The sequence below is a fragment of the Strongylocentrotus purpuratus genome, unplaced genomic scaffold, assembly GCF_000002235.5.
Source record: "Strongylocentrotus purpuratus isolate Spur 01 unplaced genomic scaffold, Spur_5.0 spur5_scaffold_5, whole genome shotgun sequence".
In the NCBI taxonomy this organism is placed as follows: Eukaryota; Metazoa; Echinodermata; class Echinoidea; order Camarodonta; family Strongylocentrotidae; genus Strongylocentrotus; species Strongylocentrotus purpuratus.
Genome location: NW_022145611.1, coordinates 25232249 through 25251160, shown reverse-complemented (window position 1 = coordinate 25251160; position 18912 = coordinate 25232249). Strand labels below are relative to the sequence as shown.

The 18912-nt window shown below is 37.1% G+C and overlaps 1 protein-coding gene across 1 annotated transcript in view; it reads left to right on the top strand.

Annotated features, from left to right (window-relative positions):
- LOC100889603 (chromaffin granule amine transporter) overlaps positions 1-18523 on the top strand; it is a 29812-nt gene extending 11289 nt beyond the window's left edge. Inside the window, exons 5-14 of the mRNA XM_030998319.1 lie at positions 2580-2675; positions 4701-4790; positions 5357-5461; positions 12474-12569; positions 13302-13380; positions 13732-13783; positions 14364-14427; positions 14684-14803; positions 15303-15348; positions 18264-18523. Coding sequence (XP_030854179.1) covers positions 2580-2675; positions 4701-4790; positions 5357-5461; positions 12474-12569; positions 13302-13380; positions 13732-13783; positions 14364-14427; positions 14684-14803; positions 15303-15348; positions 18264-18456 — 941 coding nt within the window. The 3' untranslated portion in view covers positions 18457-18523. The remainder of the gene's footprint in view (positions 1-2579; positions 2676-4700; positions 4791-5356; positions 5462-12473; positions 12570-13301; positions 13381-13731; positions 13784-14363; positions 14428-14683; positions 14804-15302; positions 15349-18263) is intronic.
- Positions 18524-18912: the final 389 nt, after the last annotated feature.

The window sequence follows — 18912 nt, the reverse complement described above, 5'->3', positions numbered from 1 at the left end:
ATTCATACAAAATAGCGTGCACAGAGCAACAACATGAAAATAGAACGACACCTCAGGCCTATACTTGCGTTTTGTGAGAGGCTCAAGTGTCCAGGCTAGCTATTTATACTTTTGTATTGAGTAAGTTTTGAAGAAAAACAAAAACGAGTACTCACTCTCCATTCTTATTGGTTATTGGGGAATTTTGATTGTCATCAAATATGTTCTTTTTTCCTTTTAACACAATAATTGTTTTGCTTCTCAATTCAGGCCCGACTAAATATAAAAAATTTCGTATTAAAGGCAACAGACAAGTAATTAAGTCATATACCTGATTGAAGATTTCCTACACTATTGCCTGGCCGTGCGTGTCCCATATTTGAACACTAAGTTGCACCTGACATGGCAACATCTGCATTATAATGCTTTCTTTCATACAAATACACACAAAAAATCCCAAAATTTTGAATGCATACTATTTCACAAGATGTAATTAAACAATACTAATAATATTAATGATACACTTACATGTACATGCAAATGCATGCTCATTTTTGCACTTCTTGCTGCCAGCAAAATAGTTAATCCACAACGCGTTGGTGGGGAAAATCTGATCTCTCGTACCTTTTCTTTCCCTTTCCCGTTCTTCCTTCTCTCTCTCTGTTAATTTTGCTGAGAAAGGGAGGAGGCAAGGGCCATTTGCCCCCCCCCCCCCCGATTGGCGGGAAAACTAAAACTGATATACCCCCTTCTTTTCTTTCCTTCCCTTTATCTGCTCTTTTCCTTTTTTTTTCTTTCTTTCCCTTCTCTTCCTTCTCTCTTTCTTTTTGCTGGGGGGGGGGGGCAACAGCCTAGGAGGCGAGGCCCTGTCTTCCCCTCGATCTCCTTCTTTCCCCTTTTCTTTTCTTCTTCCTATCCCTTTGTCTCTTCTTTCCCTTTCACTTATTTTTCTTCCTTCTTTCTCTCTCTCTCTCTCTTTTGCTGGGAAGTGGGGAAGGCCTTTAGCCCCCGATATCCCTTTTTCCCCCTTTTTGTTTTCTTCCTCTTCTTCCTTTCCCTTACTCTCCGCTTTACCTTTCCCTTCTTTTCCTTCTCTCTCTATCTCTTCTTTTTTGTTGCCGCCGGGGCAAGGCCCCGTCGCCCCCCCCCCCCTGGATCCGCGCCGGGAAGACCTGTAGTGTCATCCCTAGCTAGCTGGCAAAGCAGAATATGGGTTATCCAGCCGTTTCATTCACTGTGTATAATTATACTTGTATTGATGTACGTGTGGACTAGAGTACGGACATTCGGTGCGGCAGGCGGCATATTGGTGCGAGACCTCTTCCGCACAGATTGTCCGTCAGACAATTGAGGCGCGCATGGAATGTCCGATACGGACATTCTGCGCGGATAAAATCCGCACCGATCGTCCGCTCTCGATCGATCTCTAATTCCCGGACGAACGGTGCGGGCTACATTCTACGCGGTCACACCGGCTGTAAGCGCGTACTTAGCCGTCACTTCGTGAAAACAGAAAATCCTTTTACTAACTAGGTAGTTTCTTGTTTACGTCATCGTCATAGTAACATAATTAGATTATTGTGGTTCGAAATTTTGTGAGATTCAAGATGTTAGTGAATGATGTCCAAAAATGCGACAAAAAATACTGGAATTTTATGCGATTTTCCTAATTACCGTGACTTCGTGAAAAAAGGGACGATTTATGCCACAAATGTACTGGATTATACACAAACACAATATAATCTAATCATTGGCACTGTATGTAATATTTAGAAAAATGATATTGGATAAGTAACAACACGCGGTAGGTAAGTAGGTAAGTCAGCAAGTAACTAATATAAATAATGATAATGATGATAATAATATCAATAATAATCTCATTTTGTTGATAACCTTTCTGATGGGATTGATTGTAAGAATGACGATATAAGTCTGTTATTTTGTATGTATTATGAATGTATTTTGTCTCATTATAATGTATGTTTATATTACTATACTACTCACTATGAACATGACGGACAAAGAAAGCGGACAAAATATACAGTTCGTCAGGTAAACAAAGGAACATCCCTTCACTGCTATTATGTAAAGATGTGTAAAACAGGTGTCACATGCATATTCACCTGTTCTACACATTGTACATAATAGCAGTGAAGGGATGTTCCTTTGTCTACCTGAGGAACTGTATATTTTGTCCGCTTTCTTTGTCCGACATGTTCATAGTGACTTGTACCAACCATGCAGGGGGATCGAATTTCCTGATATGGACAATTACTTATATACTTATACTTATAAAAAGCATCATTGTAATGCATCATTGTAACAGCACGTTTGTGAGATGTGGATCGAGGACAGAAGCCGATTTCTCCACGAGTGGAGATGCAAATGTTCAATCCGTTAATGAGAGGGCTAGGAATCCAGAACAAAAATCGAGAGGTTATTGTAATGCTACGTTTAATGTCCGTTGAGTATATAGTGGCAAAGGGACACGATTATCGTATAGTGTTATATATTTTAAAAATGATCTAACTACAGGCCACAACAACATGTAATTGAATTTTTTTTTAAATTATCATCATTATTGTTTCATTCATCTCAAGGAATTTCTTACTTAGCCATACGATACCAAGATGATGAGAACAAGAAAGGATTTGTTTTTGGTTTGGTGATCAGCGGCTTTGCTTTCGGAACACTTAGTAAGTCTTGAATTATTTTATTTTCACATTCAAGGACGTAATAGGTATTAAGCGGAGGGCCAAAGTCAGAAAAGAGGAGTTTGCCTGCCACTATACCACACAAACTGAGCACATCTCATTTATTCGAAAGACTAGATCAAGATACACAATATTCCAGAATATGTTTTAAGCGCGACCACCCCTTAGTCGGAGGGGGCGTCTAAAAAGGCGGCCCTTTTGACGAAAATTAGTATTTTGTAAATAATATTTTAAGGGAGCTTTGAACCACCATGAGTTTGGTGTCATATGAAAGAAAATTAAATCGTTTATTTTTGTATGGCAATTTCAATGGAATGAGATTAATTAAAATCACACATTTAAGTAAAAAACATGATTTTTGTGTGTGATTGATTTTTAAACAAATTGATTTTTTTATCAAAAACCGTTATTTTCCATGTATCAAAATCGGAGAGGCGTCTTTTATTGTCACTTTCCAGGAATTTGGCCATGTTTAAGGATAATATATTGTTTAAAGGGAGGCTTATATCTCTTTTCAGTCACTGTGAAAAGATATAGCAACCCTAAGTTATTTATTTGACTTCCACAAAAAACTACATTTTTGCCCGTATGTGTATTAACAGTTTGGATGTACTTGTATGTATTGAGGACGTGTTTACTGTGTTTAAATCAATTTTTAGGATATGTTTTAAAGATATAGACCGGTAGTGGTAAAATTACGGTTCAAGGGTTTTGTGTGCAAAATATCCATTCAATATTGTTTAAATATTGCCTTCAGAGGTTTAGATGACTTTACTTCAACCTAAATTCGCAAAAAAAGCAGAAATATATGCCCAAATGTTCAAGTGCATTCGCGATATCTCTTACATACTGTACTCCTATAACAGCGCCATGTACCCCCCCCCCCCTTCCCGGCTGCTATCGACTCAAGCCTTCTTGCTTATGATGGTTGGCTTCTACATTTATCTTGATTATTTTACTTACCTCCATACTCCAAGCTTTCAATTATATATATATATATATATATATATATATATATATATATATATAGGCCTATATATGCATTTTATGTGTGTGTATTTAAGTTGTCACTCTTTATGTAAATCAATTATATGTTATATACTATTATTGTTATTTGAATGTTTTATATTTGATGTATCAATAAATGTAGAAATATCTGCTATAATATATCTATCCAGGCTGGATCGATATGATAATTTACCAAATATATCAATTAGTAAGCGGTTTTCCGGAAAAATTTGTATCATCACACATTCTTTCACATGATTGGTAATAAGAGCTTCCATTTCATTTTTTGAGAGGGGGGCGTTTCCCAACTTGGCTATACCTTTAAGCTAAACCTCTTATAAATATGGGTTGGTGTCGAATGATGGATAATTAACTTACATTCAGGTTGATATCAATTTCCCTGAGTTATGTAGTGTGTAAAATGTAAATTTTGAGCCGATAACGTATTTTGGGAGATTATTTCCCCCTGATTTAAATAAATAGTTTGTTGACAAAATACTGGTATTACCCTGGTTGTCAAGAACGCCGGCAAAATAAGTGGTGTTGCACGAATGAATTCTGTATATCAGTATGATGCACACCATGTTATAATTTTAAGAGCAATTTGAAGGATATTTTGAGAACATTTTTGTTTTAATTCAGAAAATCCGATTGCGCATTTGCAATCAGATAATGACCTAACTAAAATGTTGAAGGAAATGAAAAGAAGATCATGATTGTGGGCACAGGTGAGATTGTTTTTTCCAGACGAGTTATGATGCACAATATTCAAAATTGGTGTAACCTTGCGTCCTTGCCTTCAAGTTGTGATTCTCGACTTTAATGATTACGAAGTATAGGGATTATAACATTAATTTCTTTTCTTGCCTTTTTATCCCCCCTTATCTCTCTCTCTCTCTCTCCATCTCCATCTCCCCCCCCCCCCTCTCTCTCTCTCTCTCTCTATATCTCTTTCTCTCTCTCTCTCTCTCCCTCTCCTCTCTTTCCCCCTCTCTGTAGTCGGTCCAACTTTAGGTTCTGTCCTGTATGGACTAGTAGGTCAGTCTGCTCCATTCCTGGTCATCTCTGCTGTATTAATTGCTTCTGTAGGTATGTTCTTTTTCCAGGTCAGAAGTTAGCTCGATAAATATTTACCCCCATCCCCCCCCCCCCAAAAAAAATATATATATATATATAATGATCGAAACACTTTCAAGAAATCAACTTAGGGGCAATGTTATACTCTGTTTTATTCCATATCGAAATCATGTACGGATGCTGTAACATGCTATTATACGACGTCAGAACATTATCAAGGGACAGAGCTATTGTAAGTGCATTAGCTGTGTTGATTTTTCGAAAGTATTTGCGATCCTGTCCCGTAGTATTCCACATTGTATCTTCTCTTTCAAAATTATGTTGATAGTGAAATCCACCCAATATGTGGAAATAAGTTAATACGATTCATAAAATATATATAAGAGTAAAAACGTCTAGAGATTTTTGTTTGATATTTGGCATGGTATACTTTTTTCCAATACATTATTTGTTTTAAAAATGTGTCTATATTATGATACTCATCAAAATAATTTTGTTTCATTGACTTGTAATGTGTACGTAATATGCTTACGCCAAATATTTTAGAGTGCACGATCATGTCCTTTTTCTACTCACAGTTTTTATTCCAATCTTCATGCCTGTGGACATACGACCTCCTTTGACAGAAGAGGGGTCATCTGCTCTTACTTTAATAATGAATCCTTACACCATACTGGTCTCGGGTATGTAGCAGACGTAATAATGGGGACTTTTAGATTTGCACAACGACAACGTGGATTGCTACGATCGACGTCCTTTTAATGCGCTGCCTTGAATGGACGTCACACGTATCAGTCCACGCAAATCTAAAAGTCCCTACTGTCATTGAATGTAAGGATAGAATTTATAAAGCCCTTCTGCTATAATTGAAGCGTAACATAGTGTATCATTAACCTAGTAATATGATTCAATAAGGGATGAAGTTACGATTCTGTCTTCACTCCTCAGGGGAGTATTCCAGTCAGTCGCAATTATTCCAAAACAGTGACATTCTAATCATGCTGGGAACCCCCTCAACACCTGCGTGGACAGGATAAACTTAGATAAATGGTGGATCATTGGTGGTTCCAGGAGTCTCTTGTCAGGTGGGGGGGGGGGGGGGGGGAGGTGGCACAGGTATCTATGTTGTTGTTGTTGTTCGTTTGGTATTAATAATGGCTATTAGTCAAATTTGACTATTGTTGCCAATTTCATCGCATCTCTTTCTTTTAATGTCTTGGTAAAATTATTATTTCTTTCTTTCTTTTTCCAATCTCATTTTAATATAATATTAGTCATAGTCTACAAAAAAAATAAAAACAAAAAATTATTTCAAATTAAACCACGATCCGCACACAGTTCCAACTCACGCTGGCCCTGTCCTTTCTATGATGCCTTCTTACCAGCCCAGCGAGTTATGTTACGCCGTACGCTTCTCGGTTGATAAACTCAACCTAGGTCACTCTGGCATAGACAAGGGGGCGTCGTGTACCTGTATGTTTAGAGGGTTTATTTATTTATTAGGAGAAAGACAACTGCATAAGCAAAACACTTGTGGGCTTTATTAGTTTATATGAGTTAGTTCATGAAATTATTTATATAGCGCATGACTTTTAACTACTATAATCATTGGGGGGTGACATGCTTTCGAGTAATGATATAGCAAGTTTTAATTGCTTTTTTTCTTTTCCCCAGCAGATTTCATGTATCCTTCTCTCTCTCTCTCCTCTCCACTTCCCTAAAGTTGTGTGTATGTATTAAGATATGTTTTTCGATTGGTCAAATAAATAATGTTAAATTGTTTCAATCATTATTTTTTTTTTTTTTAATTAAAAGAGGCCTAAATAAGATATATAGGTCTATACGATCAAAACTTCAAATAAGACACTAATACAGGTGTAGGCATAAGGTTATACACAAAAAACCTATTTTCTCTTCTATTCAGCTCAAATTGATTGCGGTTTCTGTTTTTCATCTCTTTTTGATTTTACTTTTTACATAATCGCTTCGTTCTAAAAACGAAGCGAGAAATTGCCATTTGTACATGAGAGTCACTGTTTCGTAAACATATCATAATGTCCTCTTCCTTGGAAATATTAACTTCTGACATTAACATGGCCCTTTCTATTATATACTTTGGACATTCTATCAAAAAATGTCTGACCGTTTCTAATGTTGGGCAGCTGTCACAGAAACCTGTGGAGTGGATGCCCAAACGCAAGAGGTCTTGGTTGAGTCCAGACACTCCCAGGCGTAGTCGCCTAAGAATAGTTTCAGTTTTTCTTCCCAATTTACAAGAATATTGTGAGATAACATTTGGCTGAAGGATTTTTAATGCCGATTGGGTATCATTCCACCTTTCTTGCCAAAGTAACTTTGAACTGTACAAAATTAAACTTGTCTTTTCAAATAAAGTCAATTTATTATGCATTTCAATTTCCTGAGTTAGAGCTTTTTTTGCGTAGAAGTCTGCCTTTTCATTTCCCACTATCCCACAGTGGCCTGGAATCCATTCCAAAGCGATTTCGATCCCTCTATATTTCAATCGGGTCGTTATTATAAATATTTCTGTGACAAAGGATTCGTCACTAAAATGTTTCAAGGCTGTGAGGGCACTTAAGCAGTCGCTAAAAATGACTGCACCTGTATAGATATTTGTTTCTTCGATCCATTGAAGGGCAAGAACAATTGCAGCCAACTCGGCTCTATACGATGAGGTAAAATTCGCTAATCTTTTACATTGGTGTACAGAAAAGTGTGGGATATAGAAAGCAGCCGAGCATTGGCCCTTCTCCGGAAACTTAGATCCATCTGTATATATATGCAACTGGTTCGACCATTTTGTATTAATCAATTTTAAGCTTTGTTGCTGTAGTTCATTCGGATGGTCGGCTTTTGAAATCCGAGAGCTCAACTCGGTCGAAACCAGTGGGGGTTCAAAAAGCCATGGCGGAAATGGGGATGGTACGGCAGTTTCTGTCATGAAGTTTTTTATTTTACTCTGGGTTCTATACCCGAAAGGTTTACTAAGAAAGTCTTTTCCCTTTAGATAATCAAATTGCCAACATGGCCCTATGTTTTGTGATAATGGGTGGTTTGGGGATCTTTCGATACTTTGTCTATATTTACTTGACACAATTTGTCTCCTTAGATCCAAGGGAAATTCCCCCATTTCCACTTGTAAGGATTGTAGGGAAGTGAGAGGTAGTCCTCCCGCACAAATCCGTAGCGCCTGGTATTGCACCGAATCAAGTGCCTTTTTTGTGGTGGTAGTAGCGCTATCGTAGGCCTCACATCCATAGTCGAGTAAAGATCTTATGAATGCCCTGTAAACCTTTACGAGGGATTTAGAAGAGCTCCCCCATTTAGTTCCCGTTAAACATCTTAGGATATTCAATTTTCTTTTACATCTCTTTACAACATTTTCCACGTGTGGCTTCCAGGTCAATTTCTTATCAAAAGTTACCCCCAGAAAATGATGAGTATTCTGAAAGGGCACTTTTTTCCCGTCTAATTCTACTTGCGGTGGTGAGAGATTCATTGTACTTTTTGTAAAAAATATAGGGACTGTCTTATCAGCCGAAAGCCGAAATCCCCATCTGCGAAACCAAGTCTGGAGTCTATTCAGGTATTCCTGAAGTTTGCTTGATATTTGAAGGATATCCCTACCTGATGCCCATATGACAAAATCATCAGCATATACAGCTAAGGGCACTGAAGGATCTGTAGGGATATCACTAATCATTAAATTAAAAAGCAGTGGACTCAAAATACTTCCTTGTGGGAGTCCATTATGCATATCATATGTTTTTGATTCAGTATTATTAATTCTTACCTGAAAGGTACGTCCTGTCAAATAATTTTGTAGATATTGTAACAAATTTCCTTCTATTCCTTTTTGGGCGAGTTTGAATAGTAGTCCGTTTATCCATAATTTATCATAAGCTTTCTCAATATCTAGGAACACAGCTATTATGTGTTCATTACAATTGATACTTTTCTGAATATCGTTTTCTAGGAGAACTATGTTGTCTATGGCACTCCGCCCTTTTCTAAACCCGCTAATAAAATTAGGTAGTAACTCATGTTTTTCTACATACCATTGTAACCTTTCTTTGATCAAACGCTCGATTATTTTGGCGAAGCATGATGTGAGTGAAATGGGTCTATATGAAGACGCTTTCCGGGGATCTTTTCCAGGTTTCAAAATTGGTATCAAAATAGAGTGCTTCAGTGGGAGGGGTATTTCCCCTGTTCCCCAAATCCTGTTTATTATATCTAACATAACCTTTTTAGTTTCTTTAGGAAAGTTTTCATACACCTCATAAGGAATGTTATCTTGACCAGGGGCAGTCCGCTTTTTTGACTGTACTGCCTTTTCTAATTCAATGAGTAAAAAGGGTTCATTGATAACACTCTCCTGAATATTCATGCTATTCTTTACTAAAGCTAAATACTGTTCATTTACCCTATCTTCTCTCATTCCTAAAGATTGAAAGTAGCGTCCAAAAACATCCACCTTTTCATCCTCCCGAGTTATTTCTTTGTCATTTTCTGTCAATGATGACATATTTTTTGACCTCGCACCTGGAACACCATTTAGTCGTTTTATGCAGGTCCAGATTTTTGACTCAGGCATGTAACGGTCCAGTTTCGTGCAAAACGCTTGCCAATATTTTTGTTCTGCTTGGCGGAGAACTCGTTGTGCCATTTTTTTCTTGTTACTATAATCATCTATATTCTCCAGCGTTATCATTCTACCTTTAGAGAGCTTGTTACTCGCTTTATTTCTTTCTTTAATTTTAGCAGAACATTCTTTTGTCCACCATGGGACCGGGTTTTGTTTCTTTTTACTCTTTTGGGGAACAGCTTCCTTTATAACTTCTTTTAGGTACTCCATAAATTGGGTGTACATTTCCTTTACATTTGTGTTTTTTAATGTAATCTGTCCATTTAATACTTCTTCACATTTCTTTGCAAAGTTAGACCAGCTTATATTCTTAAAAGAAAAAGGCTTTTCTACCACATTTCCATTAGGCATACCTGCATTTGCTCTATGCGGATCTGTACTTTTTTCGAGAGACACTTGGAGAGAGATTGGGAAGTGGTCACTACCAAAAGTACTCCGCATGACTCCCCATGTAGACTTACACGCCAAAGAAGGAGATGTGATACTTAGATCCAGACATGATGTTTTCCCCGTTCGTGGGTCTAATCTGGTCCCCTCTCCATTGTTCAAAATAATCAAACTGTTCTTATTCAAAAAATGTTCTATTACTTCACCGTTTTTGTCTGTTTTCTCGCTGCCCCATAAAACATTGTGAGCATTAAAATCTCCCATTATAAGGACGTTTTCATTGTTAGATACATTTTCCATTAACTTATTCATAATATTTTCATTCAGTTTATTACAAGGGTTATAATAATTAATGATTGACAATTTTTTCCCCCCTATGTAAACATTCATTTGTTGTAATTCTAAGTTTGCATCTGTGAAAGGACCCTCATACTTAATCCTATCATGAACATATATAGCACAGCCTCCTCTAATATTATTTTGTCTGTTTCTAGGAAAGCATGTATATTCTGGAATATTCAAAATAATGTTATTATGAAACCAGGTCTCCTGTATGCAAATAATATCATATTTAAAATCCTTGTGTAAGTTTAAATAATTTAATAATTCATTGCCGTGCCCTAAGAGTCCCTGGGCGTTCCAGTGTATAATGGAAAGTGACATGAGTAAATTAATCACTATCATTTGTTCTATCATATGTACTATTTTGTTGCAGCGCCCTTTTGGCTGCGACGCAAACAAGAGTATTCAATTCTTTTTCAGTTCTACCTTCTGTGAATTTAAAAATTAGTTGGCAAATAAAATCTATAATTTGTTCATCACTAGCCGAGGCTATGAAGTTGGTCATAGGTGGAGTGCCTTGTGGTGTTTCATTTGACGTTCCTTGATTATTAATGGTCTCTTTACTCTGTGGTACCTGAGGAATAACCTGGTTTTGAAATTGTGGGGTGGTGTTTGCTCTGGTCAGGAATGACGGAACAGCTGCTTGTGCGTAGGTACTATTAGGTTTACCAACATTCCGCACTGGAAGTTCGTTTGTTTGTTTTTCTGTTTCCTTACTCAATGTTTTGTTGGCTTTATTTTTCTGTTGAATAGGCTGTGGATTTGATACTTTTTTGTTTTGTTGCTGCCAGGACTGAGCTGCTTCTGCGTACGATAGCCCCTTTTCATACCGTATCTGTTGAACCTGCTTTGCCTTTTTTGCTTGTGCGCAGCCGCTGTAGGCTGCAGAGTGGTTTTCCCCGCAATTTACGCACTTTCGTTCTTCTTTTTTTTTACAGTCATCGAACGAGTGGTTTTCTCCACATCTGACGCATCTTTTATTGGAATTACATTGTGAAGCATTGTGTCCGAATCTTTGGCATTGATAACATCTAATTACAGGTGGGACATATTGTTTTACGCGCTTGATTTGGAAACATAAGTGGATTTCAGGGGGGATAGTGACTTTACTGAAGGTTAGAATAACGCAGCGCATGGGAATTTGAGAGATTTGGCGCTTTCCTTCTATTGTTTCATCTGTTCGGACTCTTTTTACCATCCTCTTCACCCCAATCACATTCTGAGTTTTCAATTCATTAAGAATTTCCTCTTCCTTCATTTCCTGTGGGATGTCATAAATGACTCCCTTTGATCCATTCGCTCCTTCACTGACTTTTACATCAACACTTCCTATTTTGTTAATCTCTGAGATAGCCTTCACCTGCTTAGTATTTTTACACTTGATTAAGAGTCCCGTATTAGTGGTTTTGATAAAATCTACAGGGTTCACGCAAACTTCCCGAATTGCCTTGGCTATTTGTATGGGATTTACTTTGTTCAAAGATTTTGTCCTATCTATTGGGGTTATGAAAATGTTAAAGCCCTTTGGCCTTGGGTTTGGGTTTGGGGAAGTGGTGTGGAAAGTGGTGTTCGAAGAGTATGATTCTGAGGCGTGTTTTAAGTTCTCTATATTAGTAGAGCTTCTCCCACGTTGCCTTTTTGCAGGATTCCTGTTTTGCACAGTTTGAAAAACCATTTCATCCTCGCTCATCATGGATCTTTCCGGCTCGGAGGCGTGAGCCGCCATGATTGGCTTTCGAAAAAAGGCGCGAAATTTGAATAGCGCGTATCGTGCAGCTAACCACAATGAAATGAAATGAAATGAAATGAAAAGCCCACAGTGTTTGCTTACCTCAGTACGAAAAATTCCTATTCCAAAAGTGGTCACATAAATCCAAAACAAAAAACTTCAAAAAGAACAACCCAATTTCCATATGAGAAACAAAGTCAAAGATATAATCCAAGAGTAAGGCGAGAGTGCGACCTATCCGTGCGACCTATCCGTAAGTTTTTCAGAATGATCAGAATGTAAATAGCTATGGTGAAGCTTAACAGTGCATCCAAAATTACATAGAAATTACAAGGTCCAAACCTTGAAATTTATCATAGACCTTGTAATTTATCAAAGAGAAAGCCAAACTCGTATTTTGACTCTATTAATAATTCATTCATATCGTTGATGCCTAGAAACATTATTTCACATGTAAAAGAGGAGCCTTTGGGCCTTTACACAAATTTCATTTCGGTATGCTTTCATAGTTGAAGGGAATGTAACTGAATCGTATCATCACCATTACATATCTTGTTTTCATATGTAGTTCTCGCTTTGATGAACACGATGGGCATGGCCTACGCTAGTGCAACCCTTCCAATCTGGCTTCGATCAACTTTACACACACCAGACTGGCAAATAGGTATGCACCACGTAGTGACAGATACCGGGAGCACGAGTGGCTGTGCCCCCATTTAAATCAAAATCTTCACAACACAACAGGTCCCTTCCCCCATTGTGTTTTGTACCCACTAGCAAATTCTTGACCTCAAATATCATGTTCATTGCAGGTGACGTATTTTTCTATCGTTATGCATTATTTTCTTTACTTCTTTATTTTTTTTATTTTTTCAGAGGCCTGGACTAAACTGTTTTCACATGTTCAAAATGTAGTCCATGGCGTATCCCTAATAGGCTTGGTGTAACCCCCTCTCCACCCTTGTTAAAAGCCGAGAAACATTCATTGGAGTGTGTCTCCGTCATGCGGGAGTGCCGAGATATCCCCCCCCCCTAACTTCCCCTTCTTCAAAAGGATTTAGCCTCCCTGTACACTGTCTGTCAATTTTTTGAAATTATATCATCACACCGTTTGCAACCATTATTTTTGTTTGGAACCATGTAGATATGGTACGAATTACGCACAAAAAAGATTTAGATGAACGAAAAGTCTATTGTTGATTACTTTCATATTCGAGGAATTGTAGAGCTTGTACATGATGGGAGCGGTCTGGTGTGGTACAGTGATGACCACGATGATGTTGATGATCGCAGGGATACGGGCATTTTTAATTGCAGTTATGCTTATTAACAACGAAAGAAAATAAAACAATTAAAAAATATAATTACGTCAATAAAGTGCTCATTTCTTCTCCAGGTCTGATTTTCATTCCAACTAGTATCATGCACGTTATATCAGGACCTCTTATCGGATACTGGAATAAAAAATTGAAAAGGTAGCTGTTTCTTCATTTCTTTCTTCCCCTGTTCATCACGGGTTGTTTTGTCTTACTTACACCTTTTTCAAAAGGAATGATATGTTCGAACGAGAGATGTTCAGAAAATATGGACTTGTGTGGTTCTGTTGATACAAATATATCATGCTTGATATTTTTATGTTAAGTGATAATTTAGAAAAAAGAAGAGGGGAGGGTATAATTATTAGAATAATATGAATTCATAAATCGTTTTATTCACATGTTTATTCATAAAATTGGTGCTTAGTATTTTTATCTATATTCATATTTTTTAATGTCGCATAAAAGTTTTAAAATTTGAATAAAACTGTTCACTCTCTGCAATCACAGATGGAGGTGTATGTTTGTTGGGGTGTTAGCGATGGCCATTGGTATTTCCACGGTAAGTTAAATACGTGCACTAGACAAGTTCATAAATATGTGTATTGCGTGCGCATATATTTCTTTCTAAATTATTAGTTACTTTTGACAACTAAACAGCTTGATAACGGCTCACCCAATACACCAACTATATACTCATGTACGACAGATTTATCCAAATACAATGTTAGGGACATTTGTCGATATATCAGGTTGACTTAGAGCTTTAATGTATTTACGTCAGTGGTGTGCAAGAAAAAAAGTTCTACACGGTTTAAAGTAGAAAATAAGAATGTCAACGTTTGCTATGCTTTTGATCTATTATTTTATAACATACCTAGCAATTAGTTCGAAAGTATAGGGTAAATTATTTCTGACAGCTTGGTATATTTGTATATTGACTATCTTAGCAGTGTAATAGTATATATCTATTGTATCATTCTGATGTTTCAGGGTTTTGTCTGAAATGCAGACTTCACATTTGAATTAGCATTACTATCATTAAAAAATGAAGTTAAAGTATGACAGAAGAAATAAATAAGTAGTAGCTACAATTTGATATTATTTACACTGATTAATACTATTCACGTTATATCACATAGCTTCCACTAGCTCACGGGATCTGGCACCTGATTCCCTCTATGTGCATCATTGGATTTGCCATTGGTGAGTTGAATACGTATCATATTCTACATTATATCATTATGTTCAAGAACTGATAATAGGCCACGCCGGATACAATACCATGATTAAATCACTCTGTCCCTTCTTTTCTAACCTCTTTCTCACTCTCTCTCTCTCTCTCTCTCTCTCCTTCCCTCCCTCTCATTCTCTTTCTCTTTCTCTCTCTCTCTCCCTCTCATTCACTTTCTCTCCCTCTCATTCATTCTAATCTTTATTTGTCACCCCTCTTTATTGGCAGGTACTGTTGATAGCACCGTAATGGGAATAATGTATCGAATTGTAGAAGTTTGGTATAACGGCGCGCACAGCTTGGCTGCCGCCGTTTTCGTCTTTAACTTTTGTCTTGCGTACACAATAGGTAAGCAACATTTCATCTTGTTCATTATTTGTATTTAACAGACGCAGTTCTAGATTTTTTTTTTTTTTTTTTTTTTTTTTGGGGGGGGGGGGCTGTTGTGGGGGCATGGGGTTCTTTAATTCATTTCTACAGTCATGTTCCTCGATTAAATTCATTTAAAATCAATATATTGCCACCCCTCCCTCCCCCTCCCTATCCTTTCTCTCTAGAGCTGCTACTTATCTTGAGTCTCTTTTTCTTTTTTTCATTAATGTTGAATAACTATAAAAACAGAAGTTAGCAATACATTATTCTCCAAAACAGAATTGTAATGCTACTCAAAAGGCTCACTTAGAAAAAGTAATTTTTTAAGGAGATTCGTCACAAATCAGATTTCTTATTCAGAGCATTTTAATTGTTAGAGGTTAGATAACGACTACCCTAAAATAATACATCTACAATTGTCAAATTTTGTTTATTTAAAAAAAAAATGGTTTATTACAATGCATTCTCCTCACAGGTACGCTGACTACAGGTTTTATTGTCGGATATATTGGATTTAATTGGTAAGTTTTGTGTGAGCTATACAGTGCGTCCCAGAAAAACACGAAACCGAGAATTATCGATGTTTTATCATAACGTAATCACCATTATAATTAATAAATGACACATATTTGAAAAGCTTAGCTACATATTTCACGCATGAGTGATTAAAAACAATTTGAAGAAAGGGTATCCAAAAAGTCATTTGGCGAACGGTATCTGAATTTCAAAGAGAAAATCACATTTCCAGAAAGTTCGTTTTCTGCCCTTTCATAAGACACCTCAATCAGGAAAAATGAGCCAGGAATAACCGGTGGCGGATCCAGGGGCCCGGGGCCCCGGGCCTCCTCCCCTGGGGAAAAAACGTGTAAAAAAACAAAAGACTTAAAAAGACGATCAGCCATGCACATAGAAGACGGAAGGCTTCATGTATGGATGATCGTCAACGAAATGGAGTTTTAAGTCTTTTGTCAACTCTGTCTTTTGTCAACTTTGTTGCTAAGGCAGGCAGCCTGTGAAAAACGAATTCTTATAATAAAATATTATTATGGAAATGCAAGCATTATAATTCAAATAAACAGAACTTTGTTATTCCTGGCTCATTTTTCCTGATTGAGTTTTCAAAAGAAAGGGTAGAAAACGAACGTTCTAGAAATGTGATTTTCTCTTTGAAATTCAGATACCGTTCGCCAAATTTCTTTTTGGTACCCTTTCTTCAAATTGTTTTAATCACTCATGCGTGAAATATGTATCGTATGAGTTGAATCAAATGAAAGAGGAGGATTTAAGCTTTACCAATGTGTGTCATTTATTAATCATAATTGTGATTAAATAATGATAAAACATCGATGTATTATTCTGGGATGCACTGTATGGAACTTCTATAATGCCGTTTATTTGACATGCATTTAGTCGTTAATAAATGAATTCATGTTCAAAGTATTTAAGAATGCAGAATTCGTCAATCTTTGCAACGGAAGCCAAATCTTTACATGATTTTGTTTAAGAACTTTATAACGAAAATAAAAAAGTTGGCTAAATATTCAATCGAATGTCTGTTACTTGGTGAGAGGGAGACTGGAGAAAGAGAGAGAGAGAGAGAGAGAGCGGAAAAATAGACAGACAAACAGAGATAAATAGAGAACTAGTATTCGTCAATCCTTATGTACATAATATATGTAGAGTCTTTTAAGGAAAGTTTGAAATATTTTTTGTTTAATATAGGTTTTCCCGCCCAACTTCGTAAATTCAGCATCCTAATTAACGTAACGTTCATTCAAGTTCGTGCGAAATTGAATGACTATGTAGATCAACATTCAAAAAGCTAATTGCGTCATTCAATTTGATTTAGTAGCATGCGATTTCATATACTCTTGTCACGGAGACGTGCAAAACGAGCATTCAATTTAGAAAAGCGTGCAAAGAGCATTCAAATTCGCGCCGGACAGACGGTGGTATGACTTCGTGCATTCAATTTCGTGATTAGGCATACATTATGTGACATTTGTGCATTGTTTTTCATTTGATGTTAATTTGTCACTTAATATACTTATGTTTGAATAATTTTATGCAAAGTTTACTTGTAGGAATGACATGCGTATTCGTTCTGTCATTATACAGGTAACTGCCGGCCCCACCCCCCCCCCCCCCGCCCTCCCCTATTCAGTGTTATTTAGGGTACGCATATGCATGTTCCCTCCTACGGGCCGGATTGTTGTGTACTACGAGCCGGACTTTGGTGCGTGAAACTACCGGACATTTTGGGAACACGCATGGTATCCGTTCACGGAGTTGGGGTGGGGGGGGGGGGGGGTCGGGGGTAACTGTCCCCAGAGAAGGTGCACAATTTATGACTTCTCTTCTTTTTAAGCACAAGCTATATATAAACAGATCTTGGACAGAGGTAGAGTTCAGGTTTAATAGACATGGACATGATGGAAACAAAATGCAATGATGAATAAAGAAAAAGATGTTAAATGAAAAGAAAGAAAGATCACCTACTCAATCAAGATTGATCAAAACAAACCATTAAAAAAATAACCCCTAAGGCATTTATAATGAAAAATATGAAGATATGAATAAAGAGATGTTTCAACAAAAATAAAGAATGTCGAAAGAAAGAGAAAACATAAAATACAATATAAATATATCAGAAAAATAAGAAGATTGTGTAATGTGAAATCATGTCAGAAAAGATATAGAGAAAAAGAATAAATAAATGAACATGAAATACTGAATATCCGATTGAACATCGAGCCTCATACTATGATTATGAGGTCTAGTTTTAATTTGAATGACCCGATTGCGAAAGAAGTTGCCCATAGACGAAAATGAAACCGCCAAAGAATTCACCTGCCACTCAACATTGGCGAAATTGAATGACCCTTACGCATTTCCAAATTGACTGAACCAAGCTTTAATTTGAATGTGCATATTTAGAAAATTCGGTGACTCGAAACGAAATTGAATGCAACAAGTTTAAAAATGAAACAGGGGAGAAAATTTACTCGAACATGAATGCACTTTAATGATATTGATTGCTGCTCTTACGAAATTGGCCGGGAAAACCTATAGTAATTTATAGGGCAGTTTTGTTTAAAGTAAGTTTTTAATTATCTGTAATGTTATTATTAGAATTATGTATTATTATTGCTGTATGTTTAGTTTACGTTGTGCCTTGATATGTTGAGCGTTTAAAAACATTGTATTAAGCGCTTTATAAATGTGATTTATTATTATTAATGAAAGAGCGTTTAAACTATGAGTACAAGTGGCATTGCGCATTGTTAGCGTGTCTTTAGAAACAATTTATTGATACGACATTTGAGAGAGTTGTATTTTATTTTCAGTCACCTTCTTCGTCTTTTTAATTGCGACGTACCACCAACCGTAACTGAAGTCTAATTACCTTTTTTTTGTATTGCATTGTGTTGTACAGGACTATGTGGAGCTTATCGATAGCCATTCTCGTGTCTTCACCATTTTGTTTACTGCTCAGTCGAATTCCAGAAGAGAAAGAAACCCTACCATCTCCTGATCAAGATGTTCTGTTACCGAACTGTCCACCCGAGACAATAGAAGATAAACCACAACCATCGCTTGATGAAACCATACGCTTGATCAAAGGATGATAGCAAACTATCGTAAACACGATCACAAGATGTTGCATCAGGCGCGTACGCAGGGAGGTGTTTGGGGGGTTAAACCCCCCCCCCCTTTGGTATTTTTATGTGTGTAAACCCCCCTAAAAAATCCCTAAAAAAGTCGCTCAGTGGGGGGGGGGGTAAGCGGACACTTTTTTTTTTTTTTTTTTTTTAAATTATTAAAAAAAAAAAAAAAAAAAATTGCCCCCATGGCTGACCTAAGAAAGGTAACCTTACCCCCCCCCCCAACGGAGCAAAATGTCAAATTTTCAAATTTCGAGACCAAAAAAACAAAAAAAAGTGTCCTCTTACCCCACCCCACCCCCCCCCCCCCCCCCCCCCCCCCCCCCCCCCCCCCCCCCCCCCCCCACTGAGCGACTTTTCGGCTGGCTGAGTCGTTGCGATTTTTTTTTGGGACTCCCAAAAAAAACAAAAACAAAAAAG